The following is a 21,076-nucleotide window of genomic DNA, read 5'->3' on the forward strand; positions in this document are numbered from 1 at the left end:
AAAAATCCTCATATTATGATTTCGAAAAATAATTCGGAATGGGATTAGTTTTTATGCTTGAATGGCACCATGCTAATAGCGGTGCATGCCGATATATCCGGTAGCGACCACCCACACGTGACAGCTGTTCGCATCTGTTGCACGAATCACCCACTACCTTCATTCATCGTCATACGTCATTCAGTCGCACCGTGCTGTGACAAATTACGCAATGTCTAACAACTGATGTAAAACAAGCAGTTTACCCAACAGTTGGCCAAATTCCGTGTGTACACACACTCCGATCGACCCAGCGAGGCACTTTATCCAGCTCCTGACCACTTCGCGATGCTGCGCAGGACGGCAACGATGGGAATTATGGCGGCAGTGGCCGTTAAAGCGGCTCCTGAGCCCCAGAAACCAGCTTCCAGTGCGCCGGACTGCAGCCTGGTGTGCCGGCCCAGCGACCTGCCCATCTACGGCAGCTTGCGCAAGACAGAGTAAGTGGCCCCATGCTGAAAAAGAACCCAGCCTAATGAGATACTCCTCTAATGCTTCCGCAGACCCAAGCCAGAGCGTCATCCACCACAGGACTCTGTGCTGCACAAGAACCTGGAGGCCGGAGTCCGCTATGTGCGCGAGGAGGTCCAGTCTGGATATAAGGCAGTGGCCGATCAGGCCGGCATTGTCGGCCATTACGTGGAGACCGCCAAAGCACACACCCAGTCCACCATCGACATGTTGAACGAGCCCCAGAACTCGCTGCACCGCAGCGGTGCCATTGTGGTGGGCGGTCTGGCTGGTTTCATCTTCGCCGCGCGTGGAGGCTTCATCAAGAAGGTGGTGTATTCGGGCATTGGAGCAGGAGCAGTGGCCTCCTTGTGCTACCCCCGACAGGCTGAAGAGAACTGCCGCGTGGTCCTCTACGAGGGTCGAAAGATCTTCGCCGTGGCCTACAACTTCATCAAGGGCGTGAAGCCAGGAGACGAAGTGCCCCTAGAGCCTATTCAGAAGTTCCCGACCTCGCTGGAGGACCTTAAGTACATGGCCAGCGACCTGTACGATGAGGCAAAGGAGCTGATCTTCCCCAAGAAGAAGTAGGAAGTGCCCGCCCCCTGAAAGGGAACTCCTAGTCCACCTCCATCCGGCCGTGAAGTGTGCATCAATTTAAGTTGTATGGAGCTTGAATTCTTTCCGATTATGTGATCAAGCTGAAAGTAGTTATCTCTTTTCTTGTTGCCAGAAATAAATTGGCCTCGAGTCGCATAAGTGAAACCCCGGTTTGTCTTGGCAAATGTGTGTGGGCCGTGGCCAGAACCCGTTCTCACATGAATCTTCGAGTGATTAATTGTGGTGTTGGTGTCAAGTCAAATGTCACGCCAGTGAGCTGTTGAAAAGTGAAATCCGGAGGAAAGTGTCGGCTGCGGATGTCTCCCATCCTCCATCTTCCATCTCCCCACGTGCAAAACCGATTGTGCCAATCATCATCGTCAATGATCATGGCCCGCAGCCGAACATGGCGATGACTGCAAATTGTGTGAATGGTCTTGGCCGTCCATTCGCGGTGCCCTCGAGGGCTGTCATTGGGCTGAGGAGGAAATCGGCGCTTATAGCGATGGGTATCTCGAGCGGACCAATTCTCCGATTGCGGCATTATTTATTAGACAGTATTTTCATTAATCTTTTATTGCTCTCGAGCTTTCGCATCGCTATAGATAGACTTGTTCTTTGGGCAAGATACAAACAACGTTCGGATGTCTGCATGCATTTGTTTACAATAAATATAGATTTAGTTAATTGTTAAATATTACTACACTAAAATACCAACAACTTGTGGACATGCAAATGACTCCCAATCCCCCTCCCCCTCCCCCTACCCAACCCCCGACCCCTTCGGCTATGTACAAATAGATAATCCTATTCGAAATCCGACCGATTTCCATGTTAGGCAACTTACGGTGCTAACATTTCGCTAGACTAACTTAGTGGGCGTTGACTGTGTGTTTGTGTGTGTGTGTGTGTTTGTGCGTATGTAAGTGGGTGAGTGCGGATAGGGGCGTGGCAGTGGCCCACAAGGCCAAGTCAAGGTCTATGCTGTTAAAATTGTTAAATTGAAGCTAACTACGCTTAACATTCCTTTAAGTTAAATCACACAAGACTTATAGCTACAACTGATAAATTAAAACAAATAACAAAAGTCGATCTGCCATCGTCAGTATCTTCGGATCATCATCTGACATGCTCCAGTATCCACGGCGTAAACTTGGAGATTCTCGTACAGACTCCGGGCAAATTGGCCTCGGCACAGCCAATGCCCCAGGAGATGATCCCGGCCAGAAAGAAGCGCCCATCCTGCGACTTGGCCTGCAAAATGCATATTAGCACATATATCTTATAGGGTTACTTCCAAAGCCATCTTACCTGCAGTGGACCTCCTGAATCGCCCTGGCAGGAGTCCTGCCCTCCCGTTTCATAGCCCGCACATAGGAATATATCCGGAATGAACTCCTGGCGACCGGCCCGCATGAACATCGATTTGCAATTGTCGTTGCTTACAATCGGCACGGAGACCTATAATGTAGTAATAGATGAGATGAGCATTATATTATACAAGCTTATACTCAGGATCGCATTTAACTTTATTTTTAGATTTATGCTAAAGATCTTTAAATCCACGATGGCAATCCCTTTTTATGATCTCTCTGACTGCTCCTAATTGCTATCTCCCCATTAAGACCACGCCGACCATCTCTTGCGTTCGATTCGCAGCGGTTATCATTGTCGCTGGATTCTAAAAATGGGCCTTAAAGCTGTGTTAACACTCACCTCTTGGAGGACGGAGGGCAGGGTGCCGCCCTCGCTGAGACGACCCCAGCCGGTGACCGTGGCGTTCATGCCAATTAGAAGGCTCTCCGTCTCGGGCAGGCAAATGGGACTGACATGCGGCGCGAATTCGAGCGGCTGCTCCAGCTTGACCAGCGCCAGGTCGTACTCGTACGTGAGGAAGCTATACTTGGGATGCACCACCTTCTTGGCCACCCCGCGCTCGATGTAGGGCAGCTGTTCCTGCACATGCGAGAAGTCGTACTCGCCCACGCGGATGCGTATCTGCGAGATGAGCAGGCTGCAAAAGGAGGAGGTAGGCAGGGATTAGCTCGATGTGGATCTGGATCTGGATCTAGTCCGGTTTTGGGCTGGTCCACTCACTCGTCCACGCAATGTCCGGCGGTGGCTATCCAGTTCTCGTTGATCAAAGCGCCACCGCAGCGGTGGGTGCTGGAGAACCCAAAGAAGGAGGTGCGCCGCACCGACACCTGCCAGGGCCAACGACCGAAGGCCGCGCTCTTACCGCCCACGATCCGCGTCTCGGGCCGCGCCAAAGTCGGTACTCCGCACTCTGCAATTGCAGCAATAACAAATTGCATTGTCACGATGGGTGCTTGCGAACTTAGCATACATATCACTGTATCTTACTATATTTGGGGAACTGTATCTCCGAACCTAACAAATTGATTTTTCAACGGTCTACGGAGTTATTTTATTGAACGAAAAGCTCTTATTGAAATTTGGCTGCTCTTTTATCATTAAATCCCTTACGTAAAACAGTATTGGAAACTTGAGTCAAATGAAATATTTGTATATGAATATAAACTATATTTCAATAAATTAAATTTTATTCTTAGTATATATTCCCCCTCGTTACACAATTGTAACCAGAATTTGTGGACAAAGGAATAGATATTGTTAACCAACCAATTTAAAGTCGTGAGAGTGGATATATATCTTTAAACTATAACCGATTACTTAAGATTTTTAAAAACATATTAATTATGTCTAATAAGCTATCTTCAATGAGCAGGAAGGGTACTCTAAATGGCTTCCCCAAATGCAAGGGCTAAGTACTTACCGCTGCGAGCAGCCGAAATGGTCTTCACATGGCCCAGAGCTCCGACGTCGGGGATGGAGGAGTCGGATATCTCGTTGGTCTCGATGCCGGAGGTGGCCAGGACCGGCGGACGGTGCGTAGGCTGCGTTGGCCGTTGGCTGCTGGTGACGATTGCGCTGGTGCTGCTGGAGCTGCTGGAGCTAATCGGCCTGGACGTGGTGGGAGTCTTGCCCGAAGTGGTGGAGGTGCTCGAGCTGGAGATCGCCGTGGTGGGCCGCTGGTAGGGCCTTGTGGGCTTGTTTGTCGTGGTCCTCCTCGTCGTGGTCGCCGGTGTGGTTGTTCGTCGTGTGGTTGTTGTCGTGGTTGTGGATGTGGATGTGGATGTCGTTGAGGTGGTTGACGATGGCCAATGCGAGGACGAGGATGCGGCTAATGATGCGCCCGGCGACAGCTGCAAGGCAGGCCAAAGTGGTAAACATTATGCTAAAATACTCGACCAGGGTCGTCCGGCGGCAAATCATTCTCCATTCCCTGTTCCCTGTTCCCGGTTCCCGGTTCCCATTCCATTTCCATTCCCATTCCACGCAAAGAATCAATTTTTCATTTCGCCGCCAAATCTGCATTAACTAAGAAGCTTTCTGGAGGTTTTAAATGAACGTTGGGATGCTCTAATAAAGTTATGTGTGATAAGATTTTTAAAACAGAATTCAACTTTTATGGAATTCGGTAAATAAGTTTTTACACACTTATATACAATCCATTAACTTGAAAATTAACTGTGCTGCACAAATGTTTAGCCAGCTCATCTCATTTTTCTTCGAAACCCCATAGCCCCATATGCAAATCCCATTCCTGAACTGTAAGCTAGCAAGTGGCATGCTCTGTTTAAGGTACCCTTTCCTGGAAGGGTCCTAAATTCCACACACACCCCTGAGTGCGGCAGGCTAATCTTACATCAACTTATGGCTTCGGCACCGCATTGTGCAAACAATAAAATGTCCCCCAAGGCTGTGGCCTGCCATTATGGAGCTGAGGTTGGAGACCCAGTCCCAGTCCCAGTCCCCGTCTCAGTCGAGGAGTAAATGACCTCGTGGCTCGTTTGTTTCGCTTTCGACATCAATGCATCACCCAGAACCCAGAACCCAGGACCCAGAACATGAACCTGGATATGGACCTGGACCCAAAAGCCGAACCAGACTCGTATTTACATACCTGCGGCCTGGTGGGGCGATGCGGCTGGGGGGGATGCGTCTGGCCCGGCCAAATCAGCGACGTTGATGTCGTCGATGTGGATGTGGACGGTGGGACGGACGGAGGCGGCGGCGGCGGTGGTGTCCGGTCGTAGACAATCGGTTTCTTTGTGGGCTTCGACGGCTTGGAGGGTCGCGCGGGCATTGGCAAATTGACGATGCCGGGCTTGGTCCAGCCGGTGGGTCGCGGCTTGGTAATAAAGCTCGGCTCGGTGGTCATCTGCCAGTGGTTCTGCTGATGCTGTTGCTGCTGCTGCTGCTGGGTCGATGTATGCCAAATGCTATCTGCGGATGGTATTTGTTTGTTACAATTCATGCTAACAATGCACAACCGTTGGGCGGGGGCGCCAAGCCCAGCCTCCTTGAGCTCCACTTACTGGGATTCAAACTAGAGCTGGAGCTGGAGCTGGAGCTGGAACTGGAGCTGGGATGCGAGGCTGAGCCCTGCAGATCCGAGGCGGTGGTGGGCTTGCTCTGGTAGGGCGGCGGATGCGGGCGCGCCAGTGTGCCCTGGTGGTGCGGACCCGAAGGACGAATCACAAGGGTGCCAGCGCCGTGGGGACGCTCTATGGTGGTCATGCCGCTGCGGACGGTAATCAGAATACGTTGCGTATTATTATAAGATAACATATTTCTTATACATGTATACTTATAAAAATGTTTAAGATCAATTATACCGCTATTATATACAATCTTTTTTAAGCTGATGGAGTGGTACTGACACAGTGGGCTCAAATGTTTATTGACAGTGGTAACCATAACACGAGTACCCATCAATGGCTAATCTCTTACCTGATCATCGGCTTGTAGGGCGCTGCCGGCGGTCGCGGGCGGAGCGTGAGTGGCTTCGTGGGCCTCGTGTAGGAGAAGGCCGTCTGGGGCAGGACGATGTTGTCCGTGTAGTTGTGCGTGCAGCAGGAGCCGAACATGAAGGAGTCGACGCACATGCCCACGTGCTTGCCCTCGGACTTGATGCACTCCCACACGAACATGCAGGTGCCCTCGACGCGGCCAAAGGAGCACGGCTTGGGGCTGATCTTGAAGTTGTGGCCGCGCTGCAGCTGCTGCAACTGCGGATAGCCCTCCAGGCGGTGCGGGCTGCGGTAGAAGCCGCTAGTCATGTCATCGTCGTCCTCGGAGGAGGAGGAGGAGGCGAAGGAGGATGACGGGCTGCCCAGGGAGCCCAGTGACTCGAGGCTGTCGGGCGGTGTGATCAGCGCCGCTGCTGCTGTGGCCAGGCAATTGACTACGATTAAGGCTACTAATACTTCTACTATTTGGTCTAGACTGCGCCTGCTCCGCGCCGCCGCTCCTCCTGATCCTCCTGATCCTCCCGATCCTCGCGAGCCCGCTGCGCTGTTGTTGACTAGCCAATGCCTTTTGGGACACATCGTGGTGGCTGCCGTTGGTGTGCTTCTTCTGCTGCAAGGAACGGGCATGACAGTTTTCGGACATTAGTCTTGTTTCGCCTGCCGGAACCCATCCACCAGAACCCTGTTTGGGTTTGGGGCCTCCCCCACCCCGCCGTTAGGTCCTCCACTAATTAAGCGCACTTGTCGCCACAAAAAGTGGCAGGAAAAAAGAAGCCAAAGTCAAGCAACGATTTCTACTCTTTATGATTGTTGCTGCTGCAGTTGCTGCTGCTGCTGCATATGTTGCTGCAGTTTGTTTTTGTGCCGCTCGCCGTGCAGGCAGTCAGTGACTGGTTTAATTACAACTTTTCACTTTTGCTTCATAATCAGCTTTGTTCGTGGCTCCTGTCTTGTTTTATTGTTGTAACAAGACTGGAAAAAATTTATTGCGCTCGCACGACGACGACGTCAAACGACACATGCTACAATTAATAATTTCTTGTCCCAAAAGCAAGTGCACTGCTGCCCCACCCCTTTCGTACTCCTCTTCGCTGCAGCTCATCAAAGCGGAATAGCTGGAGTATTTTTTCTTTTCAACAAATTTAATTAAAGTTTAGCCAATCCATTGCTGGCCAAATTAGATGTTTGCCTTTATGGTTTGTAGCCCAAACTGGTTGCACACATCGCTGCCTCCCCAGTTGCACGTGCCCCCTTACTTACCCCAACTCCCCCCATTCCCCCCATTCCCCTCGGGTTGTCAACTCACCTGTGTCTGAGTCTGGGTCTGATTAAAGTAGCTTGCTTCATCGGTAACGTGCCGGGCGCATGTCTGCAATGGATATGGATTGCACGGAGAATAGTAATAATCAGTATGGTTAGCCAAAGTTTGTTGTTAGAAAATCGTATGCTCTTTTTTATTGTGCCAATCTATGGATTATGTTCCTACTGCCAGCCAGAGTGCCGGGCGCAATGTGCTCCGGCTGTAATTAGTAGGCTAACTGCGGGATGCCTAACTTTAGTTAGGAATGCATGTGGTGGTGCTTGTGGATTTCTTGGTGCCGGTGGAGTTGGTGGTGCTTCAAACGGCCCACCCACCAGACAACCCACATACACGAGATTGCGGCATTAGCCGGCCACAGATCGTAATCACACGATCGCCATCATCATGATGATGGCCATATGCAACGATGATAACTCATGGAGGGAGGAGTGCGGAACGGAGCCATGTAAATGGATGTGCTGACAACACTTTGGGGGCGGGATTGTGGCAATTAAGTGACACTTGGACACATTATGAAACTCATGGGGGGCTCAGGTGAAGGATCTTCAGAAAGAAGGCTGAAGAAGAAGAGGGTTGAGGGAATGGTCAGTAATTGGTGGAACTTCATTTAAATGGGATATAGATACATCCATCAATTATGATTAAATATCTAGCGGGAGTGCGAGTTCTGGTCGGCTATTGATCCGGATCGCGATAGCCGACCAGTATAAATACTTTATAGGGTCGGAAATGCTTGCTTCCATCTGATGACAAAATAAAGTAAAGACAAGTTAAAAAGAAGCATAAAAACCAAAAATATACTGTCCTTGACTTAACATGCCCAAATTAATTTATAAATTCATTCGAATTTGTATGGATCAAAACTCTCTCGTGGATTTATTCATATTTATCTCATTGGAAAACGTAGATACCCAAACATCACTCATTCGACACACTCATGCAAGAGATACTCAAAGCGCGGCCCCAACCAAATCCCGTTTATCGCCTAATCATCTTAATGTTGATTATAATTACAAATCGTTTGAATGCAATTTGATACCAAATACTTTGTGCACATCATTGGCTTGGAAAACGCTCCATGTCCATGTTGATTGAAACCGAAATTGATATTGATGTTGTAGTTGGAGTTGGAGCTTGAGTTGATATGGATGTGGATGTGGAAGCGGCGGATGAACATGTGCCTCGAGATTAGTTTCAGCTTGGCCCGAACATTTTTCCCCACATCGCCTCCGACTTGGAGGCGAGTTCTTCATGGGTCGCTCGAATCGATTCATCAATTGGCCGGGTCTGCAGACTCCTTTGAGCCAGAAACGCAAACGAAACGTTAGCGCTGCTCATTTCTAATAACTCTATTTCCAATTGGGAGCGGGGGGTAAAGATGTGCTTGCCCCTGCCACACGCCGGTGTCTATATAGCGTTGGAACCGTTGGAAATCGATTTCGTTACGTTTTCATTTCCTCAACGAAAGTAGCAGCACCATCAGCAGCAGCAGCAGCCGAGGCAGCGTTTAGTTTTTACTTCTCTTCAACTTCGTTGGCTTCTTTAATTTTGGGCTTATTTTTCGCAGAGAACTGGTCGAAAAATACCCGAAACGTAATTACCGCGTTTAAACGCCCAAAAACAGAAGCAGAGAAGAAATAGTAGCAGTAGCAGCAGCTATTCGAAGCAGCAACAGCAATCTCTCGTGCTAATGACTATCTTTAGGAGCCCAAAACGAGCCAAAGACGGGTAGCACCAGTGGTCTGACAAACAGTCAAATGGGCAGACATCGACTCAAGCCCAGACAGACGAAGACTCAAATCGAGCCCAGGGTCCACATGATTTTCCGGCAAAATGCCAGAGCTATTAGAAAAATGTTAGCCCCAATGTTGGCTGTGTTTCAACCTGACCTGCCAGAGTTGGTCGGCGCTTTGGGAAGTCCAAAGTACTCACTGCTAAAAATAATCTAAACCTATAGTATATTAATTAAAGGTAGACAGTTGGAATATTATTTTTATGCTAACACTGCATTCCCTAGATTTCTTTGGTTTAAATCGGCATTGAAGCGCAGACAGAAGTTGGCTTAAGCTGTACTGTTATCGAAAGTGGCTTCATAATGGTTCTGCTCTGGTTTTCCCTTTCATTAAATCCGTTTGCGGGATACTTTGAATTTTTCCAAGAATTTTCATTTAAGAAATACTGCATTTCAAGTTGTAGAATGTTTACCCCACTTTCACACAATGTATTAGGCGTTGTCTTCGAAGAAGCTCAAACCTTTTTCGCTGAGTGCAAGTACGTGCTGAGTAGCTGACTTGAACTCAAAGCTGGGCCTGCAGCAGCCGACTTAGTGGAAAAGAGTAATTGTAATAACAATTGCGCAATTTGCGTCAGTCACTTAAGTTCCCCCTGCCCTTTTGCGCCTCTATTGGCGTGTGGTAAAGTGAGGAAAAGTCTCAGTTCGTTTAGTTAAGAGCACTCCCGTCCGGGGGCATCGGCATCTGGCCAGCCACCAGCTCCCTGCTCCCCGCTCCCAACTGCCATCTTCATCTCCAGCTTCAGCGAGTGGTATCTGCTATCAGCTGAGGAGGATGAGGAACGCTCTTTACCGGTAGGCGTTTTGTCAATCGACAGGCGACGGCACAGATGACAGGCCGCCCAGCCTAATGAAAAAGATAAACAACTGGATTGCACAGTGCACAGGCCACAAGCGACTTAAGCGGCCTGATGCGCAGGTAAATGGTACACTGAAAAATAGTTACTTTGCATCCCCCCATACATATTAATTTGTTTTCTAATCAAAAAGGTTACGGGACACCAACAAACACTACTTAGGAGTACTTTTTTTTTGTGTACTCGTATGTAGTGGGGTTTCTTTGGGGGCCATACAACATACAAACCCAGATGAAGCTGGGCTGGCGGCATCTTTTGAGACAGTGAAAGAGGGATAGTGAGCGAGAAAAATTGAAGAAGGGGCTCGAAGCTTGTTATAATCACTGCGCGTAACGCAAACACAATTTTTGAGTGGCCGGCCATGTGAAATCCATGCCATCCATACCTGGAGGCAGTGGCTCGATGCTACGGCGACTGGCACTTGGGATGGGGAATCCGAGTCCGAGTAAGGGAACGATATGAGTACTGAGAACAGTGAGGGGGAAAAGTCGTTGCACCTGAGTCGACCGCTTATCAATGTGAAAATCAAAAAAAAAGCTAAGCGAAACGAGTCTCGAACAGCGGAAGCGCTGCAGTAAATTGAAAGAAGTGTTTAAAATCTCGTTATAACTGAGAATAGCTGTTGGAAATATGGAGCTCTATAGTCGAGCATGATAAATGACAGCCATTTGATATAGGGATTAATGGCCAGAAACCGTTTTACGAGCTAAGGCAGAGTTCTTGATGAATAATGTATGACTCAGAGACTACGATATGCAGTTATGATTTAACAGTGATTCCGTGATGCATGACACCACTTTTACTCTAAATACAATCAATTATTCACCTAGGTCATTAACTTTAGACAGAACAATGTTACATATTACGAGCCTTGTACATTTGAAACAAGACATTTAAAGCCAAAGTTTTTGGCAGAAATTGTGATTTAATGTGAAATGTGTAATGCATAAATCCAGTACCTGAGCACTTTCTTATTAAGTGTTTACATCTTGTGCCATTTGCAATTATTTTTTGCCACTTTGCTTTAAATTATTTCGTTTGCAAGTAATAAACACCACAGGATGCCGTTTATTCGCCGACTTTCCTTTTTTGTGGTCGTCCGTTAACTTTATGGAGCGACTGTTACAGCCTGGCGCCTGTTCGCTGATTGAAATCGAATGCGAGCGCTAATTAATTGCGTTTGCAGCCTGTTGGCGCATTACGCATACGCAATGTGTAACGCATCCTCCGGCGAGTCATTGGCCGGGGGCATTAGTTTCGTCTTTTGCCGGTCCAAATGCCGATCTTTATGTCGGTCCGAAATTAAGGCACAACGTTTCCAACCTGTTAAGTTTCCGAGACTGGGCCACAAACATAAATCACCTCGAGAGTGGGCTTGGTTGGTTTCCCCTGGTTTATTAACCTCACGCGGCTAATGGCCAATGGTCAGCCAGTCAGCCAGCGGTTGGTGGCCACCAATGGCCAGCGGGCATGGTCAAGTGCTATGCAACTCCACTCGCTGCTGCACTTGCACCTCTGACTGACCGCAGAGTTTGGCTGCCCCGAGGGCCCCCAGCTGTTATTGTTGTCGGTTTGTTTGTTTGTTTTACTATAACATACCTCCTTTTCTTCACTTTGTGGCATGGGCTTTCCCGCTGCCAGAGAATCACATAAAAGGGGTGAGCTGGCTGGGCATTGTCCAAACATTTACTTTTTCTTCAAAGTAAGGCTCAAGCCGCATGACGGGGCAGCTTTTGAGGTCGGGTTCTAAAGTGACTTCTCGTAATTTATTTTCCATTCTGCGGCATAATTAATTCGGTTTTCATTTCCAGTTGGCTTTTCTCCCAGCACACAGCACCCAGCACACAGCACCTATTCTAAATGGCTTCATTTTCGATTTCATAACGGTCGCTGAGGGCCGGCCAGCCAGTTGAATGGATTGGTAAATTGGTAAATTGAAAGACCTCATTTCGTTCACGATCATGATCGGGCCCAGTTCCAGTCGCAGTCCCTTGAGGAAGTTACGGCAACACGTGCGTAACCGTAACGCTCCGAATTGACCGTAAATGAGGGCCTCAATCGAGGCAAAAAAACAGAGTTTCGAAAAGTAACAGTCTCTGCATCGCAAGCGTAACACTTTCGGCCTGTAAAAATGCCAGGCAAAAATGTTTGAGCCAAAGTCGTGCAGGGGCAATCACTTTTTGCCACTTTTAGCTCGGTGTGTGACAATTTGACAGATTGAAAGTGAAAAGAGGCCGAAGTAAATGTCCCTAAGTGCTGGTACTGCAAGGGATAGCCACCGCCTGCCTTATCGTTAATTTGCATGAAGTGCACGTTGCCATCACTTTGGAGCATGCCCGCAGCGGATGGATCCCATGGCCATGGATCGGACCCATTCAGTGGGTCAATCAGCATTCACTTGTCCCATTCCCGGACAACTCGAGTGGCTGCCAAGAGGGCCTCCGGGCAGATGAGCTGCAGAAAGTTAGAAAAGAAAAGTGGCGAAAATAGAATGGCTATTGCTATTGCTATTGCCCGAGAAGGAGTGCCACATGGCCACATTGCCAGCCGATTCATAGCCATTCACACCTTAAGATTCATTTAAACTGGGTCTTCGGCTCGGCAAAATGAGTGTCAAGAGTGTTAATTGCTGTGTTCGCAATTAATGCAGAAATAATTATACATCTGCGTTGGCCATTCATAATCACAGGCCGCTCGTTCATGTTCATTCATTCATTCACTCGCCACTCTGGCCATTCATTCGCAGGCTCTCTGTTGGCCAATGATTAATTCAGCAATTGCATTCGTCGTCTAGACTTTGATTGCGGCCTATAGCTGTAAATTGTATCTGTGTTGATGTCATAAAGTCATTTTAATGGGTAATAATCGAGGCAAGAGTAATGCTAGATTTGGATTGATTGTGATGTGTGTTTTTATGTGACCCAAACCTGGTAAAGATTATATTGTTCTCATTCATTGATTAAACGACATTTATGCAGTAACATAAGCCACATGAAGCCACTTAGATAATTCATTTGAAGTGAACTTTCCTCTTGACCCTGATTGTACTCAAAGTCATTCTTTATTGTCATTGTTTTTGGTGGGAATTTCTTGACTTATATCATGCATTTCTCTTTATGGTGCAATCCAGAGAGCTACCATTGCTTTATATTACATTAAAGTGCTACTTAAGCATGACTTTTAAAAGTAGGTAGAATGTCAACAAAAATGGGAATACAAATTTCAACTTAATTTTAAAAATTAAGGAATGAAATCAACTCTTTATGACAAACACCGATTTATTGATGTCTCAGGGACTTGGGGATTGTCTTTTTAATCAAATTTCCCAAAATAGAAAATGTGAAAAGCAAACAATCAATTTAACTGATTGATGCCCAAGGGCACTGCACTTTCGTTGTATAACTGCCCCCAGAAACCAAGGTCTTTCACAATCGGCGTAATAGTCAGAAATTATACTATCGCACTGCTATTATTTCACCATTTCCCAAAGCGACAGAAATTTTTGACGCATTTAAATAATTTTGCGCCTGAAGTTGTACAAATGGAATAATGGGTTCGGAAAATTATATAACCGCCGGAGGCATCCGAAAGACGGTCACAGTTTGCTGATTGCCGCTTGCCGCTTGCCAACACTGCAATTGGTGGGCCAAAAGGCCCAGAGACACCGAAATTGGTTAAGAGCAGGAGGACAAATTTGGTTTTACGCGCAAGTGAATTGCGCTTTATGAGCGCTCGCTTTGATTGCCGCATGATGGTATGATGGTATGATGGTATTATGGTGATGGTGATGGTATGGGATCTTATGGGATTGTAAGGTATGGTGTCTTATAGGATGGAAGTGGAATTGGTATATGGCTTTTGGACAGGGAGGGAAGACGTTCGTATTGCAACAATTATTCTGCTCGATGACTTTCGCTAATAAAACGACACATGCTGTGGCAAAAGACAGACTGAGGTTGACACAATCCAGTCGGCCTGGAAGTCGACTTCGACTTCGACTGGGGATTGCTGATTTTATAACACTCCACTCCGTCGGATAACCGCATGCAATCTGGCGGACTCTGATTTACAGACAAGTTATTTGATGGGGTAACTATTGCGAAATTAGAATGGCCGGGCAAATTGTGCGGGGCCAACAGCACAATTTAATTAGTTAACTATTGGGATAAATTGCACCTGCCAGAGGTGCCAACCATTTTGGGGGGATTTTAAAGCAAATTTTGACGGTAATTTCGCGGAAAATACATAATGCTTGGGGAGTACTCAAGCGCCAAGAATAAATCGTAAATTAGGCATCCGACCTAACGGACGATTCCCTAATTAAGAGACTTGGCAGAATGGATGGGGTCATTAAAAATATTAGTCTGCGATGAGAACCGTGAAAAGAGAGGGGTTTGTTAGAGGGATTTTAAAAATATGAATTCAGGTGTGTTACATGAGATGTTTGCAGGCCAAAGTTTATGCTCTGTCTTATCTGCGAAAAACATCGTAAATTTGGTTGGTGCTACATAGGTGAAAGCTTGGACAATAAAGATAATAAAGACTTCAACTCACTAGTTTTTCAGCTCAGTTCAGTTTCGGCTATTTGCTATTTAGCTGCGATTGTAAAATGAACGCCTTTCTTTAAGAGTCGGTTTAATGTTTAATAATCTTTGTAGAACGGCCAATCGTTTGCTGGATTTTTACATTTGATTTTCACTCCTTGCCATTTCTTTCACTTGGCAGCTTTTCTTTTTACAATTGAACTCTTTTTACTTCTTACTTTTATTTGAAATATTTGCACGCACCAGTTGGCGAATTTTCGTTGATTACTTTTAAATAGGTATTTTTAGAGTCGCGTACTTTTCATCGTTTTCATGGTCAATAAAACACATCGAATCCTCGGGTGATGGCAAACCAAATATTAACTTAAATTTCTTTTTTTTGCTTATAGCGTGTTGTTTCTTTTTTGTTTTAACAATGCATATGGTGTTTAATTGATATGCATTTCACTGCGAAGTCGTAAAAGTCTTTTGTAAATACACTGGAGATAGCTCTGTTTTTGTTTTTGTTTTTTTTTTTCGTTTTGTTTAACTGCACCACACTCTTAATTAATTGTTGCTGGAGCCTTAATTTTTTTTCCCTCGGGCTTTATTTGTTTTCTTTATTGCGGCGTCTCGAATTGAAAATATTATTTCTCTTGCTATTAAGTTGAACTTTTATTGCATCGTGATTTTCCTTGGCCTTTATTGTTTTTCACTTTTGTTTCGGTTGATTTCTTTTTATTTCACTGCCTTTCTTCAGTCGTGGGCGTATGTATTGTGGGCTGCAAAACAAAACAGAAGTGGAGCTGTTAATGAAAATGGGCCAACGATCATCGAATTAGAAATCACCCAGCCCAGCCTAGCATCGCTTCACTCAACTTCGGCTTCACTCTTGGCCAGCCGAAATTTATGCAAAAAGCCCTCGACAGCCATGTGATTAGGCCAAACACGACGGACCCTATTTGCATTCGGTTAAGACTCGCCGATCGATGGTAGCCGATCGGAATTGCCAAAAATGGCCAAAAATTGATGCATATCAGCTGGCCGATCGGATCGTGGGGAGTCCGCTCCATCGAACAGGTTGGAGCTGCCCAGGCTGCCAGTCGGCCAGTTAGCCAGTTTGCCAGTTAGCCAAGTAGCCAGTTAGGCAAAGACCCAAAATTGACGGCTATCTTGAGTTATGAGGCGTTATGGAAATGGAAATTGCATTTTACATTCGCGGACCACTCAAAAGTGACAGTTGAAAGCGTCGGCGACGACGATTCAACGAATTAATGTTTCGTGTTTATAATTTCAGATCTCTGATTCGAAAGCGGCAAGCAAGGGGAGGGGGGTCCCCTCCCTATCGACGGTCTCTAAATGCAAAGATGCTTAACTGGGTGAGAGGAACATTATCACACCTGTAATTGGGCTAACAAATTGTGTTTTCTCTGACGCCAGCAAATTAGTCGATTTAAAAGGCACATAAAAAGCAAACTCGATTCATGATTCATTTGGGTAAAATGTTGGAAATATACAAAGAGCAATAAAAAGGCACCTAAACCAAATGATGCATTGGCTTAAGTATAGTTAAATAATTTCCGAATAAAGTGAACCCAAATTAAAAGTAAAAAAAGGGCAATGATAATTAAAACGTTAGTGATTGGGCAAAATCCAGAATCTAAGCTTGGAAGAACTAGTTAAAGCTAATGCTCCAATCATTTATTTTATACTCGTCCATTTTATTCAAATCGATGGTGTTTTATTCTAATGAGCAGCAGAGTCATGTATGTGTGTTGATTTTATCATTATAATTTGCATTTAAGTGAATGGAGCTTCAAAAGGAATGGAACTGTAAATACATAAAGGGGAGTGGGCAAAAGGCTGAATAGTTTTCATGTTATTAAATTTCTTTATAGTAATAATTTGCTGTTTACCACTTATTTCCCTTGTTTATCTTTTCTTTGTGGCAATTGCACTGCAGCCGACCACAGGAATCACTTTCAGCTAGCTGAAGCCGCAGCTTCCTGCCCCTGCCTCGCGCCCCCCGTCTGCTGCCCGGGGGCTCATTAAATGTGAATTTGCACTTCTTTGCCGCTTAATGGTATGCTTCCTTGTGGCACGAAGACGACGACGAGTGGAAGTTGTCAACGGCCAACAATTAACTGGTGCAGCGCCTCAGCCACGCTGCTGCTGGCTAGTTAGCTCTCGGCCACTTGGCCACCCGATCTTTTGTTGCCCCATCCCCTTGGCTTAATTGTGCCAAAGTGGTGCCAATTTTTATTGCCGACTTATCGCTGGAGATTTCCCTGCTGTCCCCACCCTCTTTTCCACATTTCCAGCGGCTGCTGTGTTGTACTTCACTTAATGAATCCCGTTAGGCAGTTGCAGTTGCAGCCGCAAGTTGATTTTTCGCAACGCATTTGCAGAACAAACATCAAACTGCTGCTGCTTCTGGTACTGGTACTGGTAGTGGTATTGGTACTGGCGACTCCGTGGAGCGCTATCAAAACTAATTTACATGCAAATGCAGTTCAAGTAGCTGCAACAAAAGACAAAGTCAAAGACTTTGGTGTGCAGTCCCTGGTGAAAAATCCACGGCACCAGCTTTGGCGCTGGAGAAGTCTTCAATAAACAGTGGGAAGTAAGCAGTGTTCTGATCGGAGTTCTTCTGCCTTCGCTACACAGCGAGAAATGGGATCGTCCTATTATATATACAAATCAGTATATCTTAGACAGTTGGCATATATTTTGATTTGACTACTGAGCTTTTCGTATTCAAACCACAGATTTCCAAGAGTTCCTTCGTTTAAAAGAAGCTTTTTTTTGCCGAAAAAGTTTTGACAGGCACTTTCAATGGAGATTTTTATTGAAATTTAAGAGACTATAGAATGCAATGAAAGATCTTCTAACTGTTTTATGAACTTTGTTTTAATTTTTGATAATGGGAACATCTCAAAGCCCTTCATACGTGTTTTTTCCGTATGTGGCACTTGTACTCTCTGTGCGAAAATTCTCCCGACGAAGCAAAGAGCCAACACACACGGCATGATTTACCGTAGAGAACAACAAAGAAATTAATTAACTGCACTTGTATTAGATCCCTGACCGGCTGGCAGCGCGTGTGCCTGTGTGTTGGTGAGTATCTGTGAGTGAGTGCATTAGCTTGGCAGTTAAATGCCTCACGAGCAAGTCGCCCAGCCCGCGAGTTGGCATTTGACAGTGTCGGGAGCAGGAAAAACTGGCTGCCGCGGCATTAACTCACTTTGCATTTGCAGCTGAAGCTGATGCTGAAGCCTAAGTTGCAGCAATAGCTATCGCTGAAAAGCGAAGCGTTTTTCGTTGTTCTCGGTTCGTGATTTTTGTCTCAGTTTTTTTTGTTTTTGGTTTTTTTTGGCCAACAAGTGCCAAGTTGAGCGGCGATTGCAGTTTGCATTTAGCAGGGGTCTGCGACTAATTAGTGCTCATGTCGCCTGCCAAAAGTTATCGACTGGCAGCTCGGGAGTTCATTATCCTGTCTAGCTCTGTTATCCTGCTGTCAGCATTTGCTGCGCCCGATAAGGCTTTATTTCTTAATTAGCAGCCCGAGTGCTCCAGTTTGTGCGCCCCTCGGGGTGTTAATTTCAAAATCTCAACGCGTGCCGCAAGCAGAAAATGCTGCTGCTGCTTGCTGCCTCGGCTGCCTCAGCTGCAATGCGTTGACAGCGAATGCAATTTGAACTTGATGGCCGGCAACGTGACACGCATATTAAGCAGATTGTGGAGCTCCGGTTTTGTAATATACGAGGAGTATGCATATGTAAGGCATAAGTTGCCGAGGCGGCGCTTTAAATACGCACAAAGCGGCCTCGCATGCGCAATTAGTCGTGATTGAGTCGCAAGTTTGTTTAAGCATCGAGAAGAGGGAGCCCAAGATGAAGAAACTACGGCAAAATTACCTCGAACATGGGCACGAACGAGGAAAACTCTCACTTTTTGGCGGCTCGGTCTTGTGGCTTTATTTCTTAACAGTTTCTTCCATTTTGTGTAATTTTCGATTAACAATTTCGATTAGGTTTAGCCTAGTCTTTTTGATTGATTGAAATGTCTTGTCGGTTTCGGTTACTTCTTATTATTTTATTTTTTTTTTTTTTTTTTTGTCTTGATCGTTTTTTTGTGGGTTTCTAGCCGCTGGGCTGAATGTTAAAAGTGTGTAACAAAATTAGGCACCTTTTTGTGAATTTCTTCTTGTGTTTTTTTTTCCCCACATAGAATGGAGCTGCAAGTGTGCGAACCGAAAAGCGAACAGCAAACGGCAAACAGCAAACAGCGAAATCGAAACCGAATCCGAATCGGAAACCGATCTGAACCGCACTCGAGCGCTGTGAAAACCAAACTGCGGCCGGCAAAGCATCAGCCAGCGCATAAAACTGCGCCAGGTGCCCAGAGAAAAGCCCGCTCGAAGAGTGCTGGAAAGAAGAGAGCCGGAGCCAGACCGCAGAAGCAGACTTTAGCCGACTTCAGCGCCGAAGAGAGATTTATGACGGACAAGTTTGTGCCTTAAGTCTTTCGTTTGAACAGCTGATTGCGAGCTCTTTGCCTGGCAAATTGATAAGTGCACAAATGTTTACGGCTGCGACGACCTCGACCCCCCAGGCTCGCTGGTAAACAAATAGCCGTTCGCACACACATATTCGGCCATCAATTAGGCCCGACTGCTTTTGGCCACTTTCCCGCCCATTCCCAGACTTTGTCACTGGACAGGCAACCCCCCTCCCCCACCCTGAATAGTACACCCCCACCTTCTGGGGTGATTCATGGATCGGCGATTATTTAATCTCCGTATTAGCGCAAGCTCTTTTATTTTCGACCCGTGTGCGGTTTCTTTATTGACTCACCGCCTTTTGAAAGTGGGTCAGTGTTAAAGATTTTTCGCCTCTCATTTGTTGGGATTTTTTATGAGTTATCAGTGTAACTGTTACATAACACTGAGTGCAGCCTATTGTTGACGTTTTTATGGGGGATGCCAAGAGCGGTCGAACCGATGATTCAGTTCAATTCACGCTGGGATGCTGAAATACTGGTGGCACAGGGGAAATTATTATAGCCACTCCTCCTGGTTCAGCTGTTATTCCACATTTAAATGGGTTTTCCAAGAATTATATATGTAAATACAGTCAGCATTAAAAGCGTCTTTAAAGAGGAGAATAATTACAGATACTATAATTACTGGTAGGCCGATTGCTATTTTGCAATCTCTTAGAGGAGAGTTAGCTTTTACTTTCATGAAATAAAAGTAAAACATAAATTATTCGCAATATTTCTCTTATGAATGGGGTAATTAGTAATCACATATCTAAAAATCCCACGTTTATGTTTTTGCACAGATCGTTTATCACCCCAGATTTCTGGAAAGAAATACGATTTGCATGACGGCGTTCGCAAATTTCTAACAAATTCAAATAATATTGCCTATAATCTTTTATGGCTAACCGGCTTGAAAAATTAACACTCGAACATTGTAAATGGTCTGCTGATCGGTTTAGTGCAGTTCAACGAACGTTGTTGGATTCTCGAGCGCTGATCTTGGCCAAATGAAGGGAAACATTCATTCATGGATGGCTGCGCGCTGATAAATAGATCTTCCAATGGATTCCAGCACAGCACAGCAGTTCAATGACAGAAATCTCAACACTGATCGTTGATCGTCGATTGTCGACGACTTGAGATCGAGGATCCATGCCGATTACTGAGTTCTTACTACTGAATTACTCAGACATCGAATGAGCCCAGATCATTTAACACTGTCTTCGCTTAACGATCATAAATCAGCTGAGAATGAAGTTGTATAGAAGGAGTAACAGCGAGCTATTGGAAATGAGAAAAAGTTCTTTGGCATAAAAGTTTTACAAACTTTTATTTAGTTTGACCAAAAAACATCATTTAATAATTTTCTAGTGATTTCTATAAATAATTAAACGAAATAAGCATGTATCTTTCATTATAAAATTGACTACTAATTCAGCTTATCCGGTTTAATGGGTCTGGTTTAACGCTTTTTCTTCTACCCACATTTTTCCCATTTTTTTTCCATAATTCCAACTGTTATGGTCTGCCAATTTAGCCCGAAACTAAAATATCTCAATTCTGCCATAAAAACTCCCCATGACATCTTTTTTTACCAATATTTAATTTGGCTCTAAGCGTTCGATGTAAGCCGAAAATCGAATTCCACCTTACTGACCCATTTATCCAGCTCCTCAACCCCGCGGCTGGCGAACCAAACGCAGCAAGTGGCACTCTTCGGCTGGCGAAGAGGTGGCTACGACTGGTAAAGGGGCAGATGGAAGGATGGGAGCCAGTTGGAGTCGGACTCTCTGCTTGGGAGTTGATTAATCGTTTACACGTGAATCAAACCTCGAATCGTTAATTTAAATGGGTAACACAATGAATGGAGCTTGAAACAAAATGCTGCCAATATATTTGCCAATTATGCTGGCTCCCAAGTAAGTTTGGGTTACATTAAAAGAAAAACCTTCCTAATCTCAACGAATTTCTAGCAGTATACCCTACCAAATAGGTAGTTCTGTTCCGAACAAAAAATTATCATTTTAAAATTTAATTATGAAAATACTATGTTACGTTTTACAATTTTTATAATCAACATTTAGTTAAGTAACAATTGGTCAGCAGAATTT

General features: G+C 45.6%; 2 protein-coding genes across 2 annotated transcripts; one reads left to right on the plus strand and one right to left on the minus strand.

The window, feature by feature from the left end:
* The first annotated feature begins 181 nt into the window (after positions 1-181).
* Positions 182-1,254, plus strand: LOC122620693 (MICOS complex subunit MIC27). The gene is made up of 2 exons (XM_043798288.1): positions 182-479; positions 543-1,254. The coding sequence occupies exons 1-2, from the start codon at positions 328-330 to the stop codon at positions 1,078-1,080; spliced, it is 690 nt and encodes a 229-aa protein (XP_043654223.1). The 5' UTR covers positions 182-327; the 3' UTR covers positions 1,081-1,254.
* Positions 1,255-2,002: 748 nt separating this feature from the next.
* On the minus strand, positions 2,003-14,553 carry LOC122620773 (serine proteinase stubble). The gene is made up of 10 exons (XM_043798387.1): positions 14,452-14,553; positions 7,234-7,296; positions 5,908-6,534; positions 5,505-5,698; positions 5,078-5,400; positions 3,887-4,316; positions 3,187-3,376; positions 2,806-3,103; positions 2,401-2,550; positions 2,003-2,343 (listed from the first exon to the last, which is right to left on the minus strand). Exons 2-10 carry the CDS (start codon positions 7,272-7,274, stop codon positions 2,209-2,211), a joined length of 2,388 nt encoding a protein of 795 aa, XP_043654322.1. The 5' UTR covers positions 7,275-7,296; positions 14,452-14,553; the 3' UTR covers positions 2,003-2,208.
* Positions 14,554-21,076: the final 6,523 nt, after the last annotated feature.

This window comes from Drosophila teissieri, chromosome 3R (genome assembly GCF_016746235.2).
Source record: "Drosophila teissieri strain GT53w chromosome 3R, Prin_Dtei_1.1, whole genome shotgun sequence".
NCBI classification, from domain to species: domain Eukaryota; kingdom Metazoa; phylum Arthropoda; class Insecta; order Diptera; family Drosophilidae; genus Drosophila; species Drosophila teissieri.